Source organism: Tenrec ecaudatus, chromosome 4, assembly GCF_050624435.1.
Source record: "Tenrec ecaudatus isolate mTenEca1 chromosome 4, mTenEca1.hap1, whole genome shotgun sequence".
Classification (NCBI taxonomy): Eukaryota; Metazoa; Chordata; class Mammalia; order Afrosoricida; family Tenrecidae; genus Tenrec; species Tenrec ecaudatus.
The window spans coordinates 6214302-6233890 of NC_134533.1; the positions used below are offsets into that span (position 1 = coordinate 6214302).

The 19589-nt window shown below is 61.3% G+C and overlaps 1 protein-coding gene across 2 annotated transcripts; it reads right to left on the bottom strand.

Annotated features, from left to right (window-relative positions):
- Positions 1–1241: 1241 nt before the first annotated feature.
- GRK2 (G protein-coupled receptor kinase 2) lies at positions 1242–19186 on the bottom strand. Of its 2 annotated transcripts, none has more exons than XM_075545297.1 (21): positions 18996–19186; positions 10266–10342; positions 9355–9428; positions 9149–9250; positions 8992–9066; positions 8824–8885; positions 8120–8171; positions 7799–7890; positions 5457–5556; positions 5286–5364; positions 5043–5173; positions 4759–4853; positions 4576–4683; positions 4359–4425; positions 3968–4068; positions 3503–3569; positions 3329–3424; positions 3029–3191; positions 2766–2902; positions 2557–2667; positions 1242–2227 (listed from the first exon to the last, which is right to left on the bottom strand). In XM_075545297.1, the coding sequence occupies exons 1-21, from the start codon at positions 19106–19108 to the stop codon at positions 2063–2065; spliced, it is 2067 nt and encodes a 688-aa protein (XP_075401412.1). In that variant the 5' UTR covers positions 19109–19186; the 3' UTR covers positions 1242–2062. The 2 variants fall into 2 exon arrangements, with proteins under 2 accessions (XP_075401412.1, XP_075401411.1); XM_075545296.1 differs by having other exon boundaries at positions 2557–2670; positions 18996–19184.
- Positions 19187–19589: the final 403 nt, after the last annotated feature.

Consider the following 19589-nt stretch of genomic DNA (forward strand, 5'->3'; position numbering starts at 1 on the left):
TGCACTCTCATTGTGGCCAGGTGGCTCTCGCCTGGTGCCATCTGGGGTCACTGCCACCCACCCTGTGGTGTGTCCTCCGATCCCTAGTCGTATCAGCTCAAAGACTTTAGGGCCCAAAGGAGCCCACTCCAACGCCCCTCACATCTGTCTTGTCCACAGCTTCCCCAGGGCTGTAGTTACACATTTCCTCCTCAACACCCTCCCAGGCCCCTTCTATCTCTCCCTGCTAAACAATGTGTCCTCCCACCCTCCCCGCCACACACACACTGGTGCCACCTCTAAACCCATGTTTTGGGCCTGCAAGTTATCTTGACCTAAATGTTCTAGTGACCTGCACAATATCACGAACCAATTTCAGCCACATTTGCACCATCCCCTCCCATCAGCTCTGCTGCCTGGCTGTCCTGCCTCAGAATGGTCCCATAGACCTGGTCAACTAGCTCCTGTCCCAAGTGCCACCCAAGGGCTCCTGCCTATTCTGCTGGACCACATTCATCTCCATTGCCATCTTGAAGCAGCAGTGGGTTCCTGGCCACTCTGCCGGCATCCACACACCCTACAGCTGTCAGCAACTTGCTTGGACACCAGCTCTCACCCCATCCCTAGCCTTCACAGCTGACCCTCCACATCCACTGTGTCTGATTGTCTTGGTGGCATGGTCCCTCTCACAGTGCTCGTGGAGGCCCTATAGGGCAGGGGCGTGGGAAAAGATTGCTGAGTTGATACTTTGAGGGGGCTGATGAGACACCTAGAGTGGGTGATCCCTCAGGCCTCGGGGATCCTCACTCTGATGCAAAGTGAAGAAAGGGGAGGCCCCAGCCAGTGGAGGCTGAGGGTTGTGGGCAACCTGCAGGGCAGAGGGCCCAGTTAAGGGAGACTCTCAGCATGATGCAGGGTGCACAGTCAGGCTGAAAGGGTTCCAGCCAGGGCCTGACATGACTCCAGACATGGTCTAGGGGAACCTCTTAAGTAGCTAGACCCCTCTGCCCATCCTTAGAAGGTGGTCTGAGCCCTGCTGGTCCATCCATAGAGCCCGGCTGGGGGTAGGAGGCAAAGGGCCTCAGATTGAGGAGGGCCTGGCCGGGGCCAGCTGCCCTTGGGTGCCTGCCATGCTGGTAGAGAGCCTCCTGACTTCCAAGCCGCTGGCCACAAGCCCCCGTGTCTTAAGGCCCCAGCCCAGTGGAGACCAAAGTGCGGGTCACTGGGCCCAGTAAGAGTCGGATACAGCCAAGGAGTCAGGCACCATTTTTTATAAAAATGCATCGTCTCATTTTTCACTCTTTAAAATCACATTCAAAAATCGGCAAAGAAACGCACCGGGAGTGAGGAGATGGGGAGGGCGCGCCGCCCCAGCCCCGGGGGTGGCAGCACCACACACAGTAGCGCGATGGGCATAGGGGGCATGCGGCGAGGTGGCAGGTGGTGGTACTGACAGACATGGGGCTGGGGTGGGCGGTGAGGGAAGGGCTGTTCCTATTGTGCCCCCCTGCCACCACTGCTGCTGCTGCCCAGCCCCAGGCTGGCCGCTCAGCCCAGCCAGGCAGGTTTGGCACAGTCAAAAGTGGCCTTTCTGGTCCCTATACCTGGGCCTGCAAAGAGGGATGCAACACCCACCGCTACGCCGTCACCTGGTCAGGCCCTGTGTCCAGGGAGACAGGAAGGGCGGTGGCCAAGGAGCCCAGTCACTGCTGGCAGCTCCGGGGGGCCTTTTCCCGGGGTGCTCCATGGGAGGCCACGTGGGAGAATTCCCGGAGCAGACCCATGGCTTGCCCTGTGCTGGCTGGGCCTGAGGGCTGCCCATGGCTGCTGCTCTCCCCACACAGGAAGACAGTGGAAGCAGGCGACCCCTGCGGGGGTCAGGGCTGGGGACAGCTGGGTGGGTGGCCACAGGAGCCAAGGCAAGCGGGGCCCCTGGGGTGTGGAGGTGCACGGGAGCTGGGCCAGGCTGGGGCCACAGGATCATCACAATAATTACAAAATAAAACCTTTTCCGCTTTGCGGGAAAACAAATAATAAAAATTCGACAAAATAAATTAGAGGTTTATAAAAGGCGGGCTGGCAGTCAGAGGCCGTTGGCGCTGCCGCGCTGGATGAGCGGCACCTTGCTCAGCTCCACGACCGGCGAACGAGGCTTGTTTTTCATCTTAGGCACGCGCTGCACCAGCTGCTGGGCCTCCCGGTAGGCATCGCGCAGCTCCTTCTTCCACTGCACCAGCTCGGGGTCGCTCTGCACAGCCCCATGCGCGGCGGCGTCAGACCGTGCCCTGCGCCCCACCCCCACCCCACGCGCCCTGTGGGGTCGCGCTGCACGGCTCCGTGCGCAGACGGTTTAAGACCGTGCCCCTGCCCTCCCCACCCCGTGCCACTTCCGCCAGGGCCACTCACATCGCAGGGTCATGCTGCATAGCCCAGTGTGCGGCAAGATCAGGCTGGGCACCCACCTCCGCACACACCCGGGGCCACTCACGTGGCGGGTGGCGCGGTACAGCCTTGTGCGCATGCGTGGTCAGAGAGGGCTACCCCGTGCCCCCTCCCAGCCCCCCTGCCCCCACTCACGTCGCACTGCAGCACGAACTGCTTCCCGCCGCGGATCTTGAGCAGCAGGCACTTGCGCTCCTTGATCTGCGTCTCTTCCACCGACTGGATCTCCTCCATGGTCAGCAGGCTCTGCTGCGGGGCGGGCGGCGGGCAGTGAGGGCGGCCTGCCGTGTGCCCGCTGCCCTGACAGCCCGGAGCCCCGCCCCCGAGTAGCCGCAGCTCCTTACTGGGGCCTCGCCCTCGCCTCGCCACTCCAGCCGGTTGGGGAACAGGTAGAAGTAGCGCCGCTGCCACTGGGTCAGGAAGGGGTTGCCCATCTTGGCCATGTAGCCGTGCATGATGCAGTCCTTGCCCAGGGCATAGTCTGAGCGACAGACAGAGGGAGAGGCCGGGCTCAGTGCCCGCTGGCTGCCACAGCCGCCTGGCCGCTGGACCTCGGGCACATGCCCCGGGGCCGGCCCCTTCCTCGGCCCCTGGCAGCCTGCCTCACCCTCCTCATGGCCCAGCTGCTTGTTTTTCGCCTTCTTGCGGGCCTCCAACCGGTCTGTCTCCGAGTTGATGGTGTTGAAGACGGTCTCCGCCACCTCCTGCTGCCACCGCTCCGAGATGGTCAGGGGGAAGTTTCGGTACAGCTCCTGGTCGCTGTCCAGTAACTTTACCAGGGCACAGGCGGGGCAGACAGAGAAAACCGTCCACTGTGGGCAGGGACCGTCTTGGGGCCCAGCCTCTCGGGGACATGGCATCCTAGGGCCCCCGAAACTGGACCTGGGGCTCCGGCGCCGCCCGGTACCTTGATCCCTTTTGTGTCCTCCTCATCGAAGGAGCCGATGTCGAAAGCGTCAGCCGCGTTTACCTCTCCGCGCGGAGGGATCAGTGGGGGCGGGTACTGCAGGAACAGGGGCTGGCATTAGGCTGGGGACGGACTGCGCTGCCCACCTGGCCCTGCCACCCACTCCTCGGTTACCTTCTGCAAGAAGACCATCTGCCAGTCCAGGGAGCGGAAGAAAGGGTTCTCCTTCACTTCCTGTGCCCTGTGGAGGGACGACGCAGGTCTGTCACCTGGGCCACGGGCAGGCGCCCGGGGTCTAAACCTTGGCTCGGTCCTTTCTCGCTGTGCCCCTAAACTTGCCCTGGCTTCCCTGCCGCCAAGGGAGGGGGCGTCCCCCCTCGGAGGAGGGGGCGGGACCTCTGTACTTGGGCCTTCCAGGGACGATGGCTGCGCAGAGCTGTGTGCCCACTCAGGATGCGCGGTGAGCCAGCAGCACCATTGCTAAGGTTTGCCTGCTCTGAGCCACCAGGTGCTCTGGCAAGCCGCACCCCAGGCCCCCCCTCCACCGTGAGGAGGCTGGGTGGGGATGTCTCGGGGTCCCTGGGGGAACCCTAGGGATGGCAGGGCGCTTGTCCGGGGCAAACGGAGGCATGCACTCACCCACGACCCAGGCAGCCCAGCCTCCGGTTGACATCCCGCTGTAGTAGCCCCTCCAGCAGGGAGCGGAGTTCCGGGGAGAAGGAGTCCGGCAGCTCCACGGCCTGCAGGGAGGAGGCCGGGCCGTCAGCAGGTCCCCCAAGGCTGTGGGGAGCACAGCCCAGAGAGGCCATCCCTGGCCCTGTCCGCTCTGCTCTGTCCCACCCCATCCTGCAAGGCTGCATGTGCAGGGGAGGCCGGCGGGAGAACCAGCACCCTGGAGCTTGGCTGGTGGGGTGAGAACCAAGCGTATAAGACCCTGGCACCTACAGAGAGCCCCCGACACACAGCCCCCATGTGGTTTCCAAGGGCTCTGACCAGCACCCCTGGTCAGCCCCCCCCCCCCCACGCTCACCATCGTCAGCGTCATTCGGTCAATCTCATGCTTGTCTTTGGTCTTATGCTGCCGGAAGGGGCTATGCCTGCAGGAAACCAGAGCCCAGGGTCAGAAGCCAGGAGTGGGTGAAGGAGCCTGGTCCAAGGCCTGGGCTGGACCCACCCCTAGCAGCCAGTATTGGGGATAGCCCCTCTTAGCACCCCCGCCTGCGGAGGTGGGGTGGGGTGTCACTCACCCCCGAAGCAACTTGAAAAGCATGCAGCCCAGGGAGAACCAGTCGGCGCTGCTGTCATAGGCCACGCCCTTCTGCAGGACCTCGGGGGCCATGTAGCCGTGGGTGCCCCTGCGGAGCCAGGAGGTGTGAGGGGCTGGCTAGGAGGCTGGGAGGGGACGTGGGGAGGTGGGAGGCGGTACTCACACGCTGGCGTGGGGCTTCTTCTTGGAGAAGTCGCAGGCCAGGCCCAGGTCTGAGATGCGCACGTGGCCATGCTCGTCCAGGAGGATGTTGGCTGGCTGTAGAGGGAGCCCAGAGGCTGAAGCCTGCCGGCGGGCATCACCCAAACCAACAGCTTCACTGCGGAGGATTATGATACCCAGGGGCCATCTTGAACCCCAGTGAGTGGCACAGGGCAGGAGGGAAGGGTAGAGAGGGGAGCAGCGGGCCTTCGGGGCAGGGCAGGGCAGGGCAGGGTGGGTACCCACCTTCAGGTCTCGGTAGACTACAAAACAATTGTGCATGTGCTCTAGGCCCAGGATGATCTCGGCTGCGTAGAATCGCATGTCGGCCTCAGAGAAGACCCCGTGCTGCGACAGGTGGTAATGCAGGTCTCCACCTGGCAGAGGGGGGTGGACGGTGGCAAGGACAGCCAGGAGGCCAACAGCTCTTGGCTCTACCTTCCCCTGCCCCCAGACACCTTGAAGGCAGGCCACTGCTGGGATGCTCACCATTCATAAGGTCCAGGATGAAGCTGAGCTTGTCGGGCGTGTGGAATGCGTATGACATGCAGACGATGAAGGGACAGTCCTAGGAAGGAAGGGTCAGCAGTAGGCAGGGCCCTGGAGAAGCCCACCCCATCCTGTCCACCCACCCCATGGGCCACGGGCCCCGCGGCTCACCCCGGTGCTGACGAGGGACAGCATGATGCGCTCGTTCAGGGCCAGTGTCTCCCCCTGCTTCATCTTGATGCGCTTCTTATCCAGACACTTCATGGCGTACCTGTGGAAGGGGCACACCGCTCAGTCTGGGGGCCTTTGTGGAGGCAGCGAGGCTCCACTCCAAGCATGGGACACAAACCAGAGATTTGGGGGCGGGGGGCTGGAGGGACTCTAGCAGGGATCTATGGGGCAGTGGGTGCTGCTCAAGCAAAGACAGGAAGGAGGGGGGACAGCCCAGGGAGTAGGGAATAGTGTGGGGAACAACACAGAGACGGGGAACAGTAGAGAGGACTGCAGGGAGCATTGTGAGAAACAGCGCAGGAATGGTGCAGGAAGAGCACTGGAACAGCAGAGAGGCCGGTACAGGGAATACGGTAGGAGAGAACATAGGGACCAGCATAAGCAGGGCGAGGGGTAGCCTCTGGAAGAGCACAGCCAGCAGTGTAAGCAGCAGTGTATGCCGTGTGGGAACAGACAACTACATACAGGGAATGGCGTAGGGGACAGCGCAGAGAACGGTGTAGGACAGGCGTGCTCAAACTATGGCCTGCAGGCCACATGTGGCCACCGAGGACATTTATCCGGCCCGCTGTGTGATTTTACCCTGTTTGGTTTTTTACTTCAAAATGAGATATGTGCAGTGTGCATAGGAATTTGTTCACAGTTTTTTTTAAAAACTATAGTTCGGCCCTCCAACGGGTCTGAAGGACAGTGACTTGGCCCCGTTTAAAAAGTTTGAGGACTCCTGGTGTAGGGAACAGCACATAGACGTGTATAAGGGGATGATGGTGTAGGGAACAGCACAGAGACGTGTATAAGGGAATGATGGTGTAGGGAACAGCACAGAGAAGTGTATAAGGGGATGATGGTGTAGGGAACAGCACATAGACGTGTATAAGGGAATGATGGTGTAGGGAACAGCACAGAGAAGTGTATAAGGGGATAATGGTGTAGGGAACAGCACATAGACGTGTATAAGGGAATGATGGTGTAGGGAACAGCACAGAGAAGTGTATAAGGGAATGATGGTGTAGGGAACAGCACAGAGAAGTGTATAAGGGAATGATGATGTAGGGAACAGCACAGAGACATGTATAAGGGAATGATGGTGTAGGGAACTGCACAGAGACATGTATAAGGGAATGATGGTGTAGGGAACAGCACATAGACGTGTATAAGGGAATGATGGTGTAGGGAACAGCACAGAGAAGTGTATAAGGGAATGATGGTGTAGGGAACTGCACAGAGACGTCTATAAGGGGATGATGGTGTAGGGAACAGCACAGAGACGTGTATAAGGGGATGATGGTGTAGGGAACTGCACAGAGACGTCTATAAGGGGATGATGGTGTAGGGAACTGCACAGAGAAGTGTATAAGGGGATGATGGTGTAGGGAACAGCACATAGACGTGTATAAGGGAATGATGGTGTAGGGAACAGCACAGAGAAGTATATAAGGGAATGATGGTATAGGGAACTGCACAGAGATGTGTATAAGGGAATGATGGTGTAGGGAACAGCACAGAGAAGTGTATAAGGGGATGATGGTGTAGGGAACTGCACAGAGAAGTGTATAAGGGGATGATGGTGTAGGGAACAGCACATAGACGTGTATAAGGGAATGATGGTGTAGGGAACAGCACATAGACGTGTATAAGGGAATGATGGTGTAGGGAACAGCACAGAGAAGTGTATAAGGGGATGATGGTGTAGGGAACAGCACAGAGACGTGTATAAGGGGATGATGGTGTAGGGAACAGCACAGAGAAGTGTATAAGGGGATGATGGTGTAGGGAACAGCACAGAGACGTGTATAAGGGAATGATGGTATAGGGAACAGCACAGAGACGTGTATAAGGGAATGATGGTGTAGGGAACAGCACACAGACGTGTATAAGGGAATGATGGTGTAGGGAACAGCACAGAGAAGTGTATAAGGGGATGATGGTGTAGGGAACAGCACAGAGACGTGTATAAGGGGATGATGGTGTAGGGAACAGCACACAGACGTGTATAAGGGAATGATGGTGTAGGGAACAGCACAGAGACGTGTATAAGGGAATGATGGTGTAGGGAACCGCACAGAGAAGTGTATAAGGGAATGATGGTGTAGGGAACCGTACAGAGAACTGTACAGGGAACAACACTAGGAGCAGGATAGGGAGGGGACTGTGCCGAGGAGACACCTGTTTGACTCTTGAGGACCCAGCCCTCCCATCTAGCTCAAACCCAGAGCACTGAAACCCTACAGCCCTACCTGGCTCCAGACTCCCCACCAATCACTGTCAAGGAGGGAACTCACATCTTGCCTGTGTCAGCCTTCCGGCACCCGTACACCTCACCAAAGCCTCCGCGCCCAATGATGCGGTGTACACTGAAGTCGTTCATGGTTAGCTGTGGGGAAGGGACAGGGAGGGGTGACCATCAGAGGCCATACAGACTGCCAGGGTCTACTCCCCCCCCCCCCCCGCCAGCTACAGCAGAGGAACCAGGAAGCAAGGTTCTGTGTTGGGGGGCCCATGCTAGCTCGACGGATCCTGTGAGCGAGATACCCACCCTCCGCACACACCCACCTGCCCGGGCTGCCTCCACGGGGGCCCTGGCTCGAACCCCACACACTCACGTGGATGTTGAGCTCCACGTTCTTCCACTGGCAGAAGCGCGTGAATTTATCGCTACGAGAGAGAAAGCTAGCTTGGATGGGCTCTGGAAGGGAGCGGGGGCAACACCCCAGCTCAAGTTTCTGTGTCTGTAAAGCGACCAGTGGTCCAGGCAACCCTGATCAGGGAGCATCCTGGGAGCTCTCCACCCTGGCCACCCACAGGACTGCAGCTCGGGCTTGGCCACCTCTGTGGTTCCTACTGTGGTCAGCGAAGCTAGACAGGAGGCCACCTAGTCTGCTGCCAAGCCCTCAAGGTGCCCTCCTTCCCCGCCCCTGCTGGTGCATCTCCATTCTGGGTGCACCCATGCCCTGCGACGCCCTTTTCCACGGCTGGGCAGCTCTGGCCCTGAGCCAGCCACTCCCACTTCAAGCTGAAGTCTGCCTGATCAGTGGGCTCTGCACCCACCTACCACAGGGCCCAGGAGGTGTGAGGCTGTCCATGGGGATTCCCGGGCAGCCTGTGAGAGAGTGGGACAGGCCACATGGAGGACAGTGACTAGGAGCCTGCCTGACCTCCGGGGCGTCTCTGTATCAGAGCCCAGGTCCTGGCTTTATAGAGTCCAGGTCCCACGGGCTCAAATCTAACGCCAGCTGGCCTCCCTCCTCCTCCCTCCACCTCCACCTCCTCTCAGACCGCCCAGCCCCTCTCCGTGCCCGGCACTCACCTCTCAATGAATTTCTGGAACACGTCCCCTCGGAGGTTCTGACAAATCTCTTCAATATAGGGCTGGAGGGGAGGGGAGGAAGCCAAAGCATGATGGGACCGCATGTGACCCAGCCACTTGCCCAGGGCCGTCTCCGAGTGGTGGGCAGCGGGAGGGGACAGCGCTCACCTGGAAGAGGTCTGGAGGCACCTGCTTCTTTGCCAAGTGGCCCTGGACGTGCTCGGTGGCACTTTTCGAGAAGGGCTGGGGAGTGGGAAGGGCTGTGAGTTCTCAGGGTCCTCTCCCCTCCCAGCCCCAGGGCTGCTCTGGGTGGGGCGGCACTCACGTGTGAGCAGGCCAGCAGCTCCTTCATGATATAGGCGTCGAAGATCTCCCGGCTGTACACCAACCGCTCCTCCTCAGTCTCCAGCTTCTCATATTTCTTGATCTAGGGGACGGGGTTCCCTCTTGTCGTCTTGAGCCCTGCAGTGAGGCTATGCACCCCAACAGCCCACCCAGCCTGGGGGCACCCAGACACCACGAGCCCATTACCTCCTCGTAGAACTCTACCAGGGGCTTGGCCTCCTCCAGGTGGTTCAGGCAGAAGTCTCGGAAGAGCAGGTATCCTGAGAGCAGGGAGGTGTGTCACTGGGAGCCCCGCCTCCCAGAGACAGGCCCCTTCTGAGCGGGGACCAGGAGGTGCGGACCTGAAAGCTGCCCCCTTCTGGGGGTCAAACAGGGCTAACGGAGGGCAGCTGGTGGCCACTGTGTCTGGAAGGAGGGGTTGGCCTTTCATGTGGGGCCTTGAAGTGGTATGTGGGTAGATGGGGCTTTCTGGGCGGCAAGATGATTTTCCGACCCCTTAGCCGACCCTCCCATGGTCCCAGGAGGAGGAAACCTTAGGGCTCAGAGAGGGAAAGCAGCTTGCCCAAGACCACACAGCACAGGCCAGGGGCCCAGGCTGTGCTCCCCACTCAGGCGCCTGAGCACCCCCTGGTCAGGCCAGGCCAGACTGGACCCTTCCCTTCATCAAAGCCCCTCTGGGTGGGCCTGGCCCACATGGGGCAGCAGGTCGGTTCCACAGCAGGGCGCCTGCAGCCGGAGGAGGCCCAGGGCCTGCATAGGCAACCACAGCTTGGGGCGGGCAGGCGGCACAGGAAGGGCCCCGCCCCTTCCTGTCAGCCCCAACAGCCAGCGAGCAGCTGTGGCCAAGGGGAAGCTGAGACTCTCAAAAACAAAACCCTGAAGGAGGAACTTCACTGGAAGGCCGCTGGGCCCCACCCCCAGGACAGGGCTCCCAGGGCCTGCTGCCAGGGGCAGGGAGGTGGGCGGTCAAGGCCCTGAGGTCAGAGCCCCAGGGGAGGCGGACACTGGGTGGGGCTGGGGGGTGGTTAGTCTGGGGTCCCCAGGCCTGGGCAACGGGAGGCTGGTACACACACCCACACCCACACTCACTCACTCACCCAACTTCTGGGAGAAGATCTTCTCAAAGACCACCTCGCCCCTGTCCTCCAGGTACTTCTGCATGACACTGCGGATGCTGCCGGAGGGGAGAGAGGTGAGCAGAGCCCTGGGGCTGGCTGGGGGACTACAGGCTCACTGACCCCCTGCTGGGACCACTAGGCACACCACAAGCACTGGGGGAGGGGGCTGCGCCTGCCACCAAAGGTCTGCCCAAAGCAGTCCCTGATGCCTGGCTGGTGGAGGGGGGAGCTCTGGCTTTGGGCACACAGCCAAACTCCCCAAGCCAGGCCCAATGGTGAAAGGCCCGCACCGTGGAATATTACTCAGCCATAAAAGGGGCCGGACCATGGACACGCTGTGACTTGGAGTGACAGTAGTCATTAAAGAGGCCCCAAGATCCCAGGTCTCTCAACAGCAGACCTAAGGCCTGGGGGTTGCCAGGGCTTGGGGAGGAGTGATGGAGAAGCTGCTAATGGGTAAATGGGTTCAACTTTCTGGCTGGGCTGGAGTGGCTACCTCACATAATGACCTCACTAAAAGCCACCAACTGGTTCACTTGGAGATGAATTTGTCACGTGGATTATATCTCGATGAAAAACCTCAAATAAGTGATCACGTCAGGTTAAAGAAGGCCAGGCCTAGGCTCTCTTCTCCCTAAGCCCTGCTGCCAGCCGCGGAGTGAATTCTGACCCCGTTCTCGCGGTGACCTTTACGGAAGCAGGTAGCTGGGCCTTTCTTGATGCCAGTGGGCGGTTCCAAACTGCCAACCGTTAGGCTATGAGTGGATGCAAACCACTTGTGCCACTGTTGGCTAATGACGTCCGCTCCCACGGCCCACCCCAGCTGCCTGGGCTCAAGGAGCAGGATGCAGGGAAGTAGCTTACTATATGATCGCCAAGGCTCAAGCTACCTGTCCTCGGGTTACTTGTACACCACCCACCCACTGCTAAGCACACTCCGGGCCTCAGATGCCAACAGCAGCTATGTACACAGCTGGGCTCCTGAGGCTCACAGCTGCCCATGCCAAGGACTCAGATGTGGGGTCGCCAGCAGGTCCCCCAGGAAGGGCAGCTGTCCAGGCAGAGACCCCCTTGCTTCATATAGCCGCCCCCCCCTGCCGTGTCTCCAGGGTTGGCCTGGCCACCTGGGCTGTAGGCCAGGGCCTAGAGGGGTACTATCCCCTACAGACAGTCCTGGGCCCCCGAGCAGGTCCTCCTGTGTGCTATGAAGTTGGAAAAGGTGACAAGCAAGCCACCTGGTTTGGGTGGGGCAGGTGAGGGTCGGTGGAGCAGAGGGTTGGGGAAGTGGGTAAAAAACCTGCGATAGGGCAGGTCTCCTTTCAGAGGCTGGGAGATCAGCAGCTCCAGGGTGGGGATGGGCCTGGAGGAAGGAGATGGGGTGGCTGGGGCGGTTCCCAGGTCCTAGCTTGTGTTCGAGCCCCTCACAGGAAAGGCCAGCCACTCGACAAGAGCAAGCCCCGCTATCAACACACACTCTGAAGCTGTGACCCACTGGGAGAGCTGGCTCCAACAGGAAATCAGGAGGCTGAGGACAAGGATGGCCTCACGTTCGCTCCTGCAACTACCTCAGCCCAGACTGCTTACTGGCAAGTGATGAGCCCTGGACCTAGACCCAGGTGCCACAGCGTGGCAGTGCCACGGGACAACGAGGACACCTTCATCCACACTGGCACATCCTCCACTCCTGAAGCCACACGCTGGCTTACTTTCACCAGTCAGGCCACGTAGGCTGCACAGGGACAAGAGGGACAGAGGGCCAAGCATCTGACCACTACTCTGTGGTGCTTCTCCCACCACAGGGGCTCCTGACACAGCCCTGCTCTTGGTGCTGCGGGCAGGCTGGAGGCCTGTGTCTGGACAGCCACCCTGAGCTCTGTGGCTGCCCAGGTGAGGGTGCCAGCACTGTGGGTGCCCATCTGGATCTTCCTGCTGACCCATTGAGTTGAGGGCCAAGCTTTGGCCACAAAGGCAGGCCTGGAGGTGCAGGCCATGGCACCCCGAGGCCACTTGAGAGCTGCTGCCTAGACTCACCCCCACTCACGCCCTCAACTTGCATCCCCTTGCTGAGCAGGGATTGGACCAAAGCAAGGGAGGGCAGTCACAAGATGCCAACTTGCCTCCAAATTGCCTGGTCTAAGCCCCCAGGCAGCTGGGTCCATCACTGCGAAGTCCCCCTGAGCTTCAGACTGTATTCCTGGGAGTCATCTTAGCCAGGATGCAAAGTGGGGTGCCCCATCAGTACCTCGGATCGGCCATCCTGGCATCTACCCCCACGCACCGCACTGGCCCTGCGGGGAAGACCTGCTAAAGCAGTGGTTCTCAACCTTCCTCATGCCACGATCCTTTCGTACAGTTCCTCATGTGGTGGTGACCCCCAACCATAAAATGATTTTCGTTGCTACTTCATAGCTGTCATTTTGCTACTGTTATGAATCGGGAGACCCCTGTGAAAGGGTCAATTGACCCCAAAAGGGGTCACGACCCACAGGGTGAGAACCGCTGCTCTAAAGGGGACTGCTCCCAGGGCTGGAGCCAGCCAGGCATGTCCTCCCGCTTGGGGAGCGCGGGGCTAGGACCAGGCGGGAGGGGGCCTTGTGGCCCAGCCTTGGCGCCTCCCAGCCCCCCACCCCGCCCCAGCACTGCACGCTCTTCCTTAAAAAGGAAAAAAAAGAAAAAGTTTTTTGAGGAAAACAAACATTCCCCGCCCAAACCAAACACAAGGTCAAGCCTGAGAGGAGTCCTTGACTGGGAGGTCCCCAAAGTGGCCATGTTGGGGTTTCCTGTTTATGCCCCACAGGGCTGATGTCCGCGGGGGGGTGGCAGGTTGAAAGGACAGTGGTCTCGATGCCCCCCTTCCCGACAGACACGCTCAGAGTCAGATTGGCAAGGAGCCAGGAGGCTGCATCCCCACCCCCAGCTGGTCATGCATCCTGGTCTGTGGGAGGATGGGCCAAAGATCCTTACAGAATCTCCGGAGAAACCCATGGCCAAATATTCCCAGCAGAGCTCCCTGGGTTCCCGGCCCTCTGGGAAGGCCCTCGCCTGCCCCTTTGGCCTACAGTCAACAGGTGTCCAGGCCTGGTTTCCAGCTGGACTCTTGGGGAGGCCAGTCCAGGCTTTCAAATGGCTAGTTCCCCATTTGCAAATGGAGGATGTTGACAAAACGCTGAGTCGCCCCGAACCCAAATGGGCATGGAAGAAGCCGGAAAGGCCCTGCGCCAGAGAGGAGCTCCCCTAAGACAGTGGCTGGGCTGAGAAAGACAGTCCCCAACCTGCGGAGAATGCTCCCAAATGAACCTGCAGCTTCCAGAGCCTTTTAGAAGGTGGCCATGTGCCGCCGGGGGCCTTGTCAGGGCTCTTGTCACGTTCTTGGAGTGGGGCCTGGGGCTGAGCCCTGTCCAAGGTTGACCCCCAACACTGGGATCTGCCTGAAACTTTTGGGGTTAGCCCCAGTGCATAGCCCCTCAGACCTGCCCGACCACGGGACCCTTGGGAAGGGGTTGAGTGCGTAGCCCCGAGCGCCTATGTGCCCGCCTCAAGGTAACTGCATGCTGATGCAGCTGCTGGGGCTCAAGCTGGGGATGGGGTGGGGTGCATGTGGCTGAAGACCGGGGCTGGGCAGCGCACAGGAAGGCAGGGGTGAGTGTTGAGAGGGGCCTTCCGGTCTCGTCTGGTGCCACATGGTTTGGAGGAAAAGCAGGGCCCCATACTCTGGGTGCACACTGTGACCCCACTCAGGCCAGAACGGCTGGCGTGACTGGATGGTGCGGAAATGGAGGCAGGTGGAAGCTGAGCATCCTGTCCTTGGCCCCACGAAGGGCAAAGACAAGCCCAGCCTCCCTGAGACACAGCCTCCCTCCAGGGCAGGGGCACAGGGAGCATACCGGCGGGGCGCAGGCCCAGCCTTTGCCTGCCTGCCTTTCTGTGCTGCCTTCCCACCTTGACACATGCCCAGACCTTGCCCTTGCTCCATGCGTGAGGGAGCAGTGCGGGCTAGGCACGACCAGGGCCCTGGAGGCAAGTGCTCTCGGGCCAGCGGAGCAGAGCTGTGGCTGCGACTGAGACGCTCTGTGGTGGCATTTCCAGGAAATCTGGCACCGAGGTGGCAGGAGGAAGTCCCCTGGGGCTGACAGTGTCCTCAGAGCTCAAGGACAGGGGCCCCAATCCAACGGAAAGACCAACCCAAACCACCGACCTCAGAGCAAGGCGAGGGTGGGACAGAGAGCAACACCCTCCCACACAGAAGCTACCACGGGTCCCGGGGCCACATCGGCACTGTGACCTGCTCCCTCGCTCACTGGGGGGCATGGGCCGAGGCACTGATGGCCTGCCATGTGCCTGGGCACCTGTGTAAGAGTGCCCTGAGGCTCCCTGCCCTGTGACCTCACTGCCCACCTGGCAGCGCCAGCCTGGGGTCCCATCAGAGAACACCCAGGGCAAACTGGCAGGTCCCTCACCCTGTCATCCCCCAACTAGGGGGTGGCTTCCAGGACCTCAGACAACCCCTTTCTGTCACTGGAACTGCTGGCCTGGCCACACCCGCAAACCCACTGGGCAGACCTGTCCTCAACAGACTCTGTGCCTGCTTGCGGGCAGCAGGGATGCTACCTACACAGGATGCTGCCATCTCAGCACCCTGCTTTCTGTGTCGCTGGTGTCAAAGAGATGGGGTCTGAATGCCAGAGGGACCCCATCAGAGTCATCAGCAGGGGTCACAGACCCCCTAGTCTCCCTACCCACTGCCCCAGGGCCAAATCGCTGGGGGAGAGGGCCCTGGTACCCGTGCTGGGTGGGATGGAGCTGGTCACGTGCTCTGTTGTTTGTTCAGAGGCAGGAGCGGAAGATCTTGGAAGCAGTGGCCCCTCGGAAGAGCTGACCTGGCTGCCAGCTGCTCAGTCACAGGGAATTTACTCTGAGGCTCAACCATGCATTAATGGGATGCGTTATCCCCAGGGTTGGCGGAGCCTAGATCCCCTTGCTAGGATCCCACCCTGGTCCCACGGTGGGCTCTGCGCCCTCTGAGCCCATTAACCACGAGAACTGCAGGGCGGTGTGCCACCAAGTGGCACATCTGCAAGGAGCTGCAGGCTCTGGAAGGGTGAGCAGACGGGAAACGGCAGCCCAGAGACCCACTCCCAGGGTGCGACTGCAGCTGCTGGGGCCCCAGGGAGTGACTACCAACCAGCAGATCATCTGGTTTCAGGGGCGGGTGGCAGGGCGGGAGGGAGTGGAAAGTTCTGGGTGAGGGATGGATGCAGACCACAGACGGCAGGGGGTTGGTTGTGATGGAGGGAGGGAAGGGATTGGCGAGGAGGAGACCAGACTGGTGCCCCCCCACCCAGCGCCTCAGACCAAGGACAGGAAGCCCTGGCTACAAAGGGTTAACAGGAACGAAGCCAGAGTGAGGAAGAGGAAGAGCGGGTATGGGGCGACAGGAAGGGGGAACGCATGGTGGGGGAGGGACCAGGAAACGCCAAGAACACGGGGCTGCAAGAGGCCCTCGCTAGCAGGGCCACTAGGGCCACCTCAGTTCCCAGGAGAGGCCCTGCTCCCTGGCATCCGTCCCCCCACACCACCCTGGGTGCCTGGAGCCCAGAGAGCAATTACGGGAGGCCTAGGCGGCCAGATTAAGTAAATGATGGTAATTAGGAGAGCTGGTTGCCCGCTGCTGCAGGAAACAGGGAGCCAGACTCCTTCCAGAAGCCCCAGCAGAACACTGCAGAAGGAAGGGCAGCCTCCCTCCCCCTCCACCCCATCTCCCAGAGGTGGAAACTGAGGCAAGCCCAGTGAAGTTGATGGTCTTGTGGGAGGTGGTGTGACAGGTCTCCAGCTCTGTGTCCTTCTATGAGAGGCTTGAGAAGGGGTCTGTTCTTGGCTTCTATAGTATGACAGAAGGGGGGGGGGGCTGTGCCAACTCAGAGTGACACCATGCCCACCAGTTCCCACTCCCCTCCCCGGAGCTGTGAGCTTGGTAAAGTCGGGCCAAGACAGAACCCCCTGAGGCATGATCCTCTCCAGGGGCACCTTCCTCCCTTATCTGAGCCTGCCGTGTCTAAGACCCCTTGGTGGAGAGCTGCCTTCTCCATGCCCCACTGCTTGCCCAGAGCAGCTCAGCTGTCACCTTCAGGAGGGGACCAGGTCCCACACACTGTGCCCTGCAGTTTCCGTGTCCCTACCAGCCCAGCACGGGGGCCCCAGGTGGGAGCAGTGGGGTTCAGAGGCTGCCGGAGGAGATGAAGCGGAACAGGAAAAGATCGCTGGCCTGAGAGTCCAAGGTCCTGGGTTCAAATCCCAGTCTCTCCCCAGGACTCAGTCTCCCAGGTTTGTCTATGGTTTAGGGCAGTGGTTCTCAATCTTCCTCATGCTGCGACCCTTTTATACAGTTCCTCATGCTGTGGTGACCCCCAACCATAACATTATTTTCGTTGCTACTTCATCACTGTCATTTTGCTACTGTTGTGAATTGGGCAACCCTTGTGAAAGGGTCATTCGACCCTCAAAGGGGTCACAACCCACAAGCTGAGAACGGCTGGGTTAGAGTCTCTGGCTGGCCTTGTGTCCTACAGTCGAGATGAGGAAAAAGCGGAGTCTGGGAGCCTTGCAGACTGGAAAAAGTCAAGTAAACGTGAGACATGTCCCTGCCCAGGGCCAGCAGGCGGCAGACCCATGCTGGAGACCACCTCCCCCTTGGAGGCTGGACGCCGGGGCTGATGGTGTCGGGAACAACTCGGCCCCAAATGCGGATGCCCCACCACCTGGGGCTAGCACCTCAGGCCACCTCACAGGTGGTAAGGTGTGGCCAACATCCTGCTGCCCCATAGGACCCTGGACAAGAAGCCGTGGTCTTCACAGCCGCCCGTCTGACTGGTCTCCCCTCGAGCACAGGCCAGTGGGCACCCAGTCCCCGGGCGTTTCCGGAGCAACTATGGCACTCGAGGCTCCGGCCTCTTTGCACACACTGCTCTGTGTGTTTGTTTGTTTTGGCCACGATGATGATGACAGATGTCAAAAATCCGTGCTGCGTGTGGCTGCCATCTCTACCCTGATGTCCATTGCCACCACCACCACCACCACCACCATCGCCGCCGCCACCTGGGCAGCAGCGAGGAAAAGAAGATCGGCTTGTTGCGCAGGGTTCTAGCACCTGCGGGGCCAACCTAAGGCGGGGCCCCGTCAGGAGCAAGGCATTGTGGGGCGGGATTACCAGAGAGTTCCAGAAAGGGCTCCACCTCACCCTTCGCAGAAGCTTCCAACCCGCAGGGGGGTCTCGAAGCTCTGGCCAGCCATCAACCAGAAAGAGCTGTTGGGGAGACCGGAGGTTGCCCCCACCCCACCCCCATTTCCTCCCTCCGGGCTGGGTCATTTCTGTACTCCGGTTGTTCCAACCGTCTGGCTCCTAGGACGGCCCCTAGCTAACAGTCAGCTCAGGTTCCTGTTTTGGGAAATCTAATTGCAAACGTCTTAGGGGGAAAAGGGGCCCTAACGGCTTTTTCACCACGCAGGCCTGTGCTCCCCTTCCTCCCAGGCTCAGGGTTCAGTCAGGGTGAAACCCAGCAGAAGAGAGTGGGGGGCGGGGGGGAGGACCTGGGGCTGAGGCAGCTACAGTGTTTCCTGAAGCATAGTCCAGCCTAGAGTCAGTTCCGGCCACCTGCATCGCATAGAGGGGAAACCGAGGCCCAGACACAAGAGGGGACAGGCCACCTCACTGACACACAGGTACCTCGGTGAGCACACAGGCCTGGTCGTCAAGGTAGAAGTTAGGACACCCTACCTGGTGGCAAGCTCCACCCTGCATCAAGTACAGCAGTGGGCAGGCCACTCATCTCTGGAGCTTCTGTGTCCCCCCCACCTGTTCCTCAGTCACACCTGTCCTACCCACCCCAGGGCGGCCTCAACTATTGGAGAGTCATAAAGTGCCAGGCGGCCCCAGCCGCAGCGTATCCTGCTCATTCCTGCACCTACATCCTGAAAAGTTTTCAACTTCGATACCGGCATGATGACATCAGCTGTCTTACAGAGGTGGCACCCCTGGCCCACTGCTGCAGGGGTGCTGGGGTGTCGCCTGGTCAGCATGGCTCACCAGGGCACTCCGCTCACAGCGGGGACATCCCCAGAGAACAGGGCTCAGTGGGTATCACCATCGGTGGACGTAGTCCACCTGGGCACCAAGGCACAGGTCCAGGGGAAGAAGGGGTGCACACCCCTTCCCCAAACACTCCCAGATCCGGCCCTGGGGTGGTGGTCCCAAGAGAGGCTGGGCAAGAGCTGTGAGCGGCTGCTCCCGGACTTGCTGCCCACACCCCAGCCTCACCACCCAGAGGCTGGGGGGCAGGAAGAGGGTGCTGGCTGGAAGAAACTGCTGCCCAAGCAGGGGTGAAGGGGTTGGCCAGGCAAATGGTGGCAGGCCGAAGGCACCCTGGGGGCCCACTGTCTGCTCAGAGGAGGGTGAAATTGGGGAAGGCAGAAGCGTGGGGTGGCACGGGCAAGGGGCCCTGCCGGAGTGGACCTCGGGACGCTGGGAGCGCCCCAAAGGCAGTGGGATGGGGAGCCCAGCCGCGGCGGGGGGCCTCCGGCTCAGGTGCACGGAGCCCACGGGGGCCGGCGTCGGGGGTCTGGGGCTGCGGGCCGGGGTTCCGGGTCGGGCTGGCCTCGGGGCCCGGGCCGTGCCGGGGTCGCGGGGGGCGGACGGGCGCGCCCCGCGGGCCTCACCTGGGCTCGGGCAGCAGGATCTTCTTGCTGGCGCGCGCGGCCGGCGTGGCCTTGCTCTTCTCCATGGCCATCAGGTAGCTCACGTCGGCCAGCACCGCCTCCAGGTCCGCCATCTTGGCGGCGGCGGCGGCGGCGGCCTCCTCCCGCCGCTCCGCTCGCTCGCTGCTCGGCGCGCTCGGCCGCCCGGCCGCCCGGCCGCCCCGCTCGCCTCGCCTCGGCCGCCGCCGCCGCCGCCCGCCCGGCCCCGCGGCCCGCTCGCCCGCTCACAGGCGGCGCCGCCCCATGGCGCCGGCTCGGCCCGGCCGGCTCGCGCTCCGCTCCCGCCGGGACTGCAGTCGGGGCGCCGCCGCCGCCGCCGCCCGCGCCCCGGAGCCGCCGGAGCCGCCGCCGCCTCCGGCCCCGCCTGCCGCGCACAGCGCCGCCCCGCGAGGGCGCCCCCTGGAGGCCGCGGGCCGCACGGCGGCGCGCGCGGGGGACCAGGAGCCCGGAGCGCGCATCCTGCAGCTGCGGGGCCGGCTCTGCACCGGACCTCGGCCACGCGCCCCGCGGTGCACCGCGGACCGGACCCCGGGCTTCGGCTCTTGACAGTGGAGC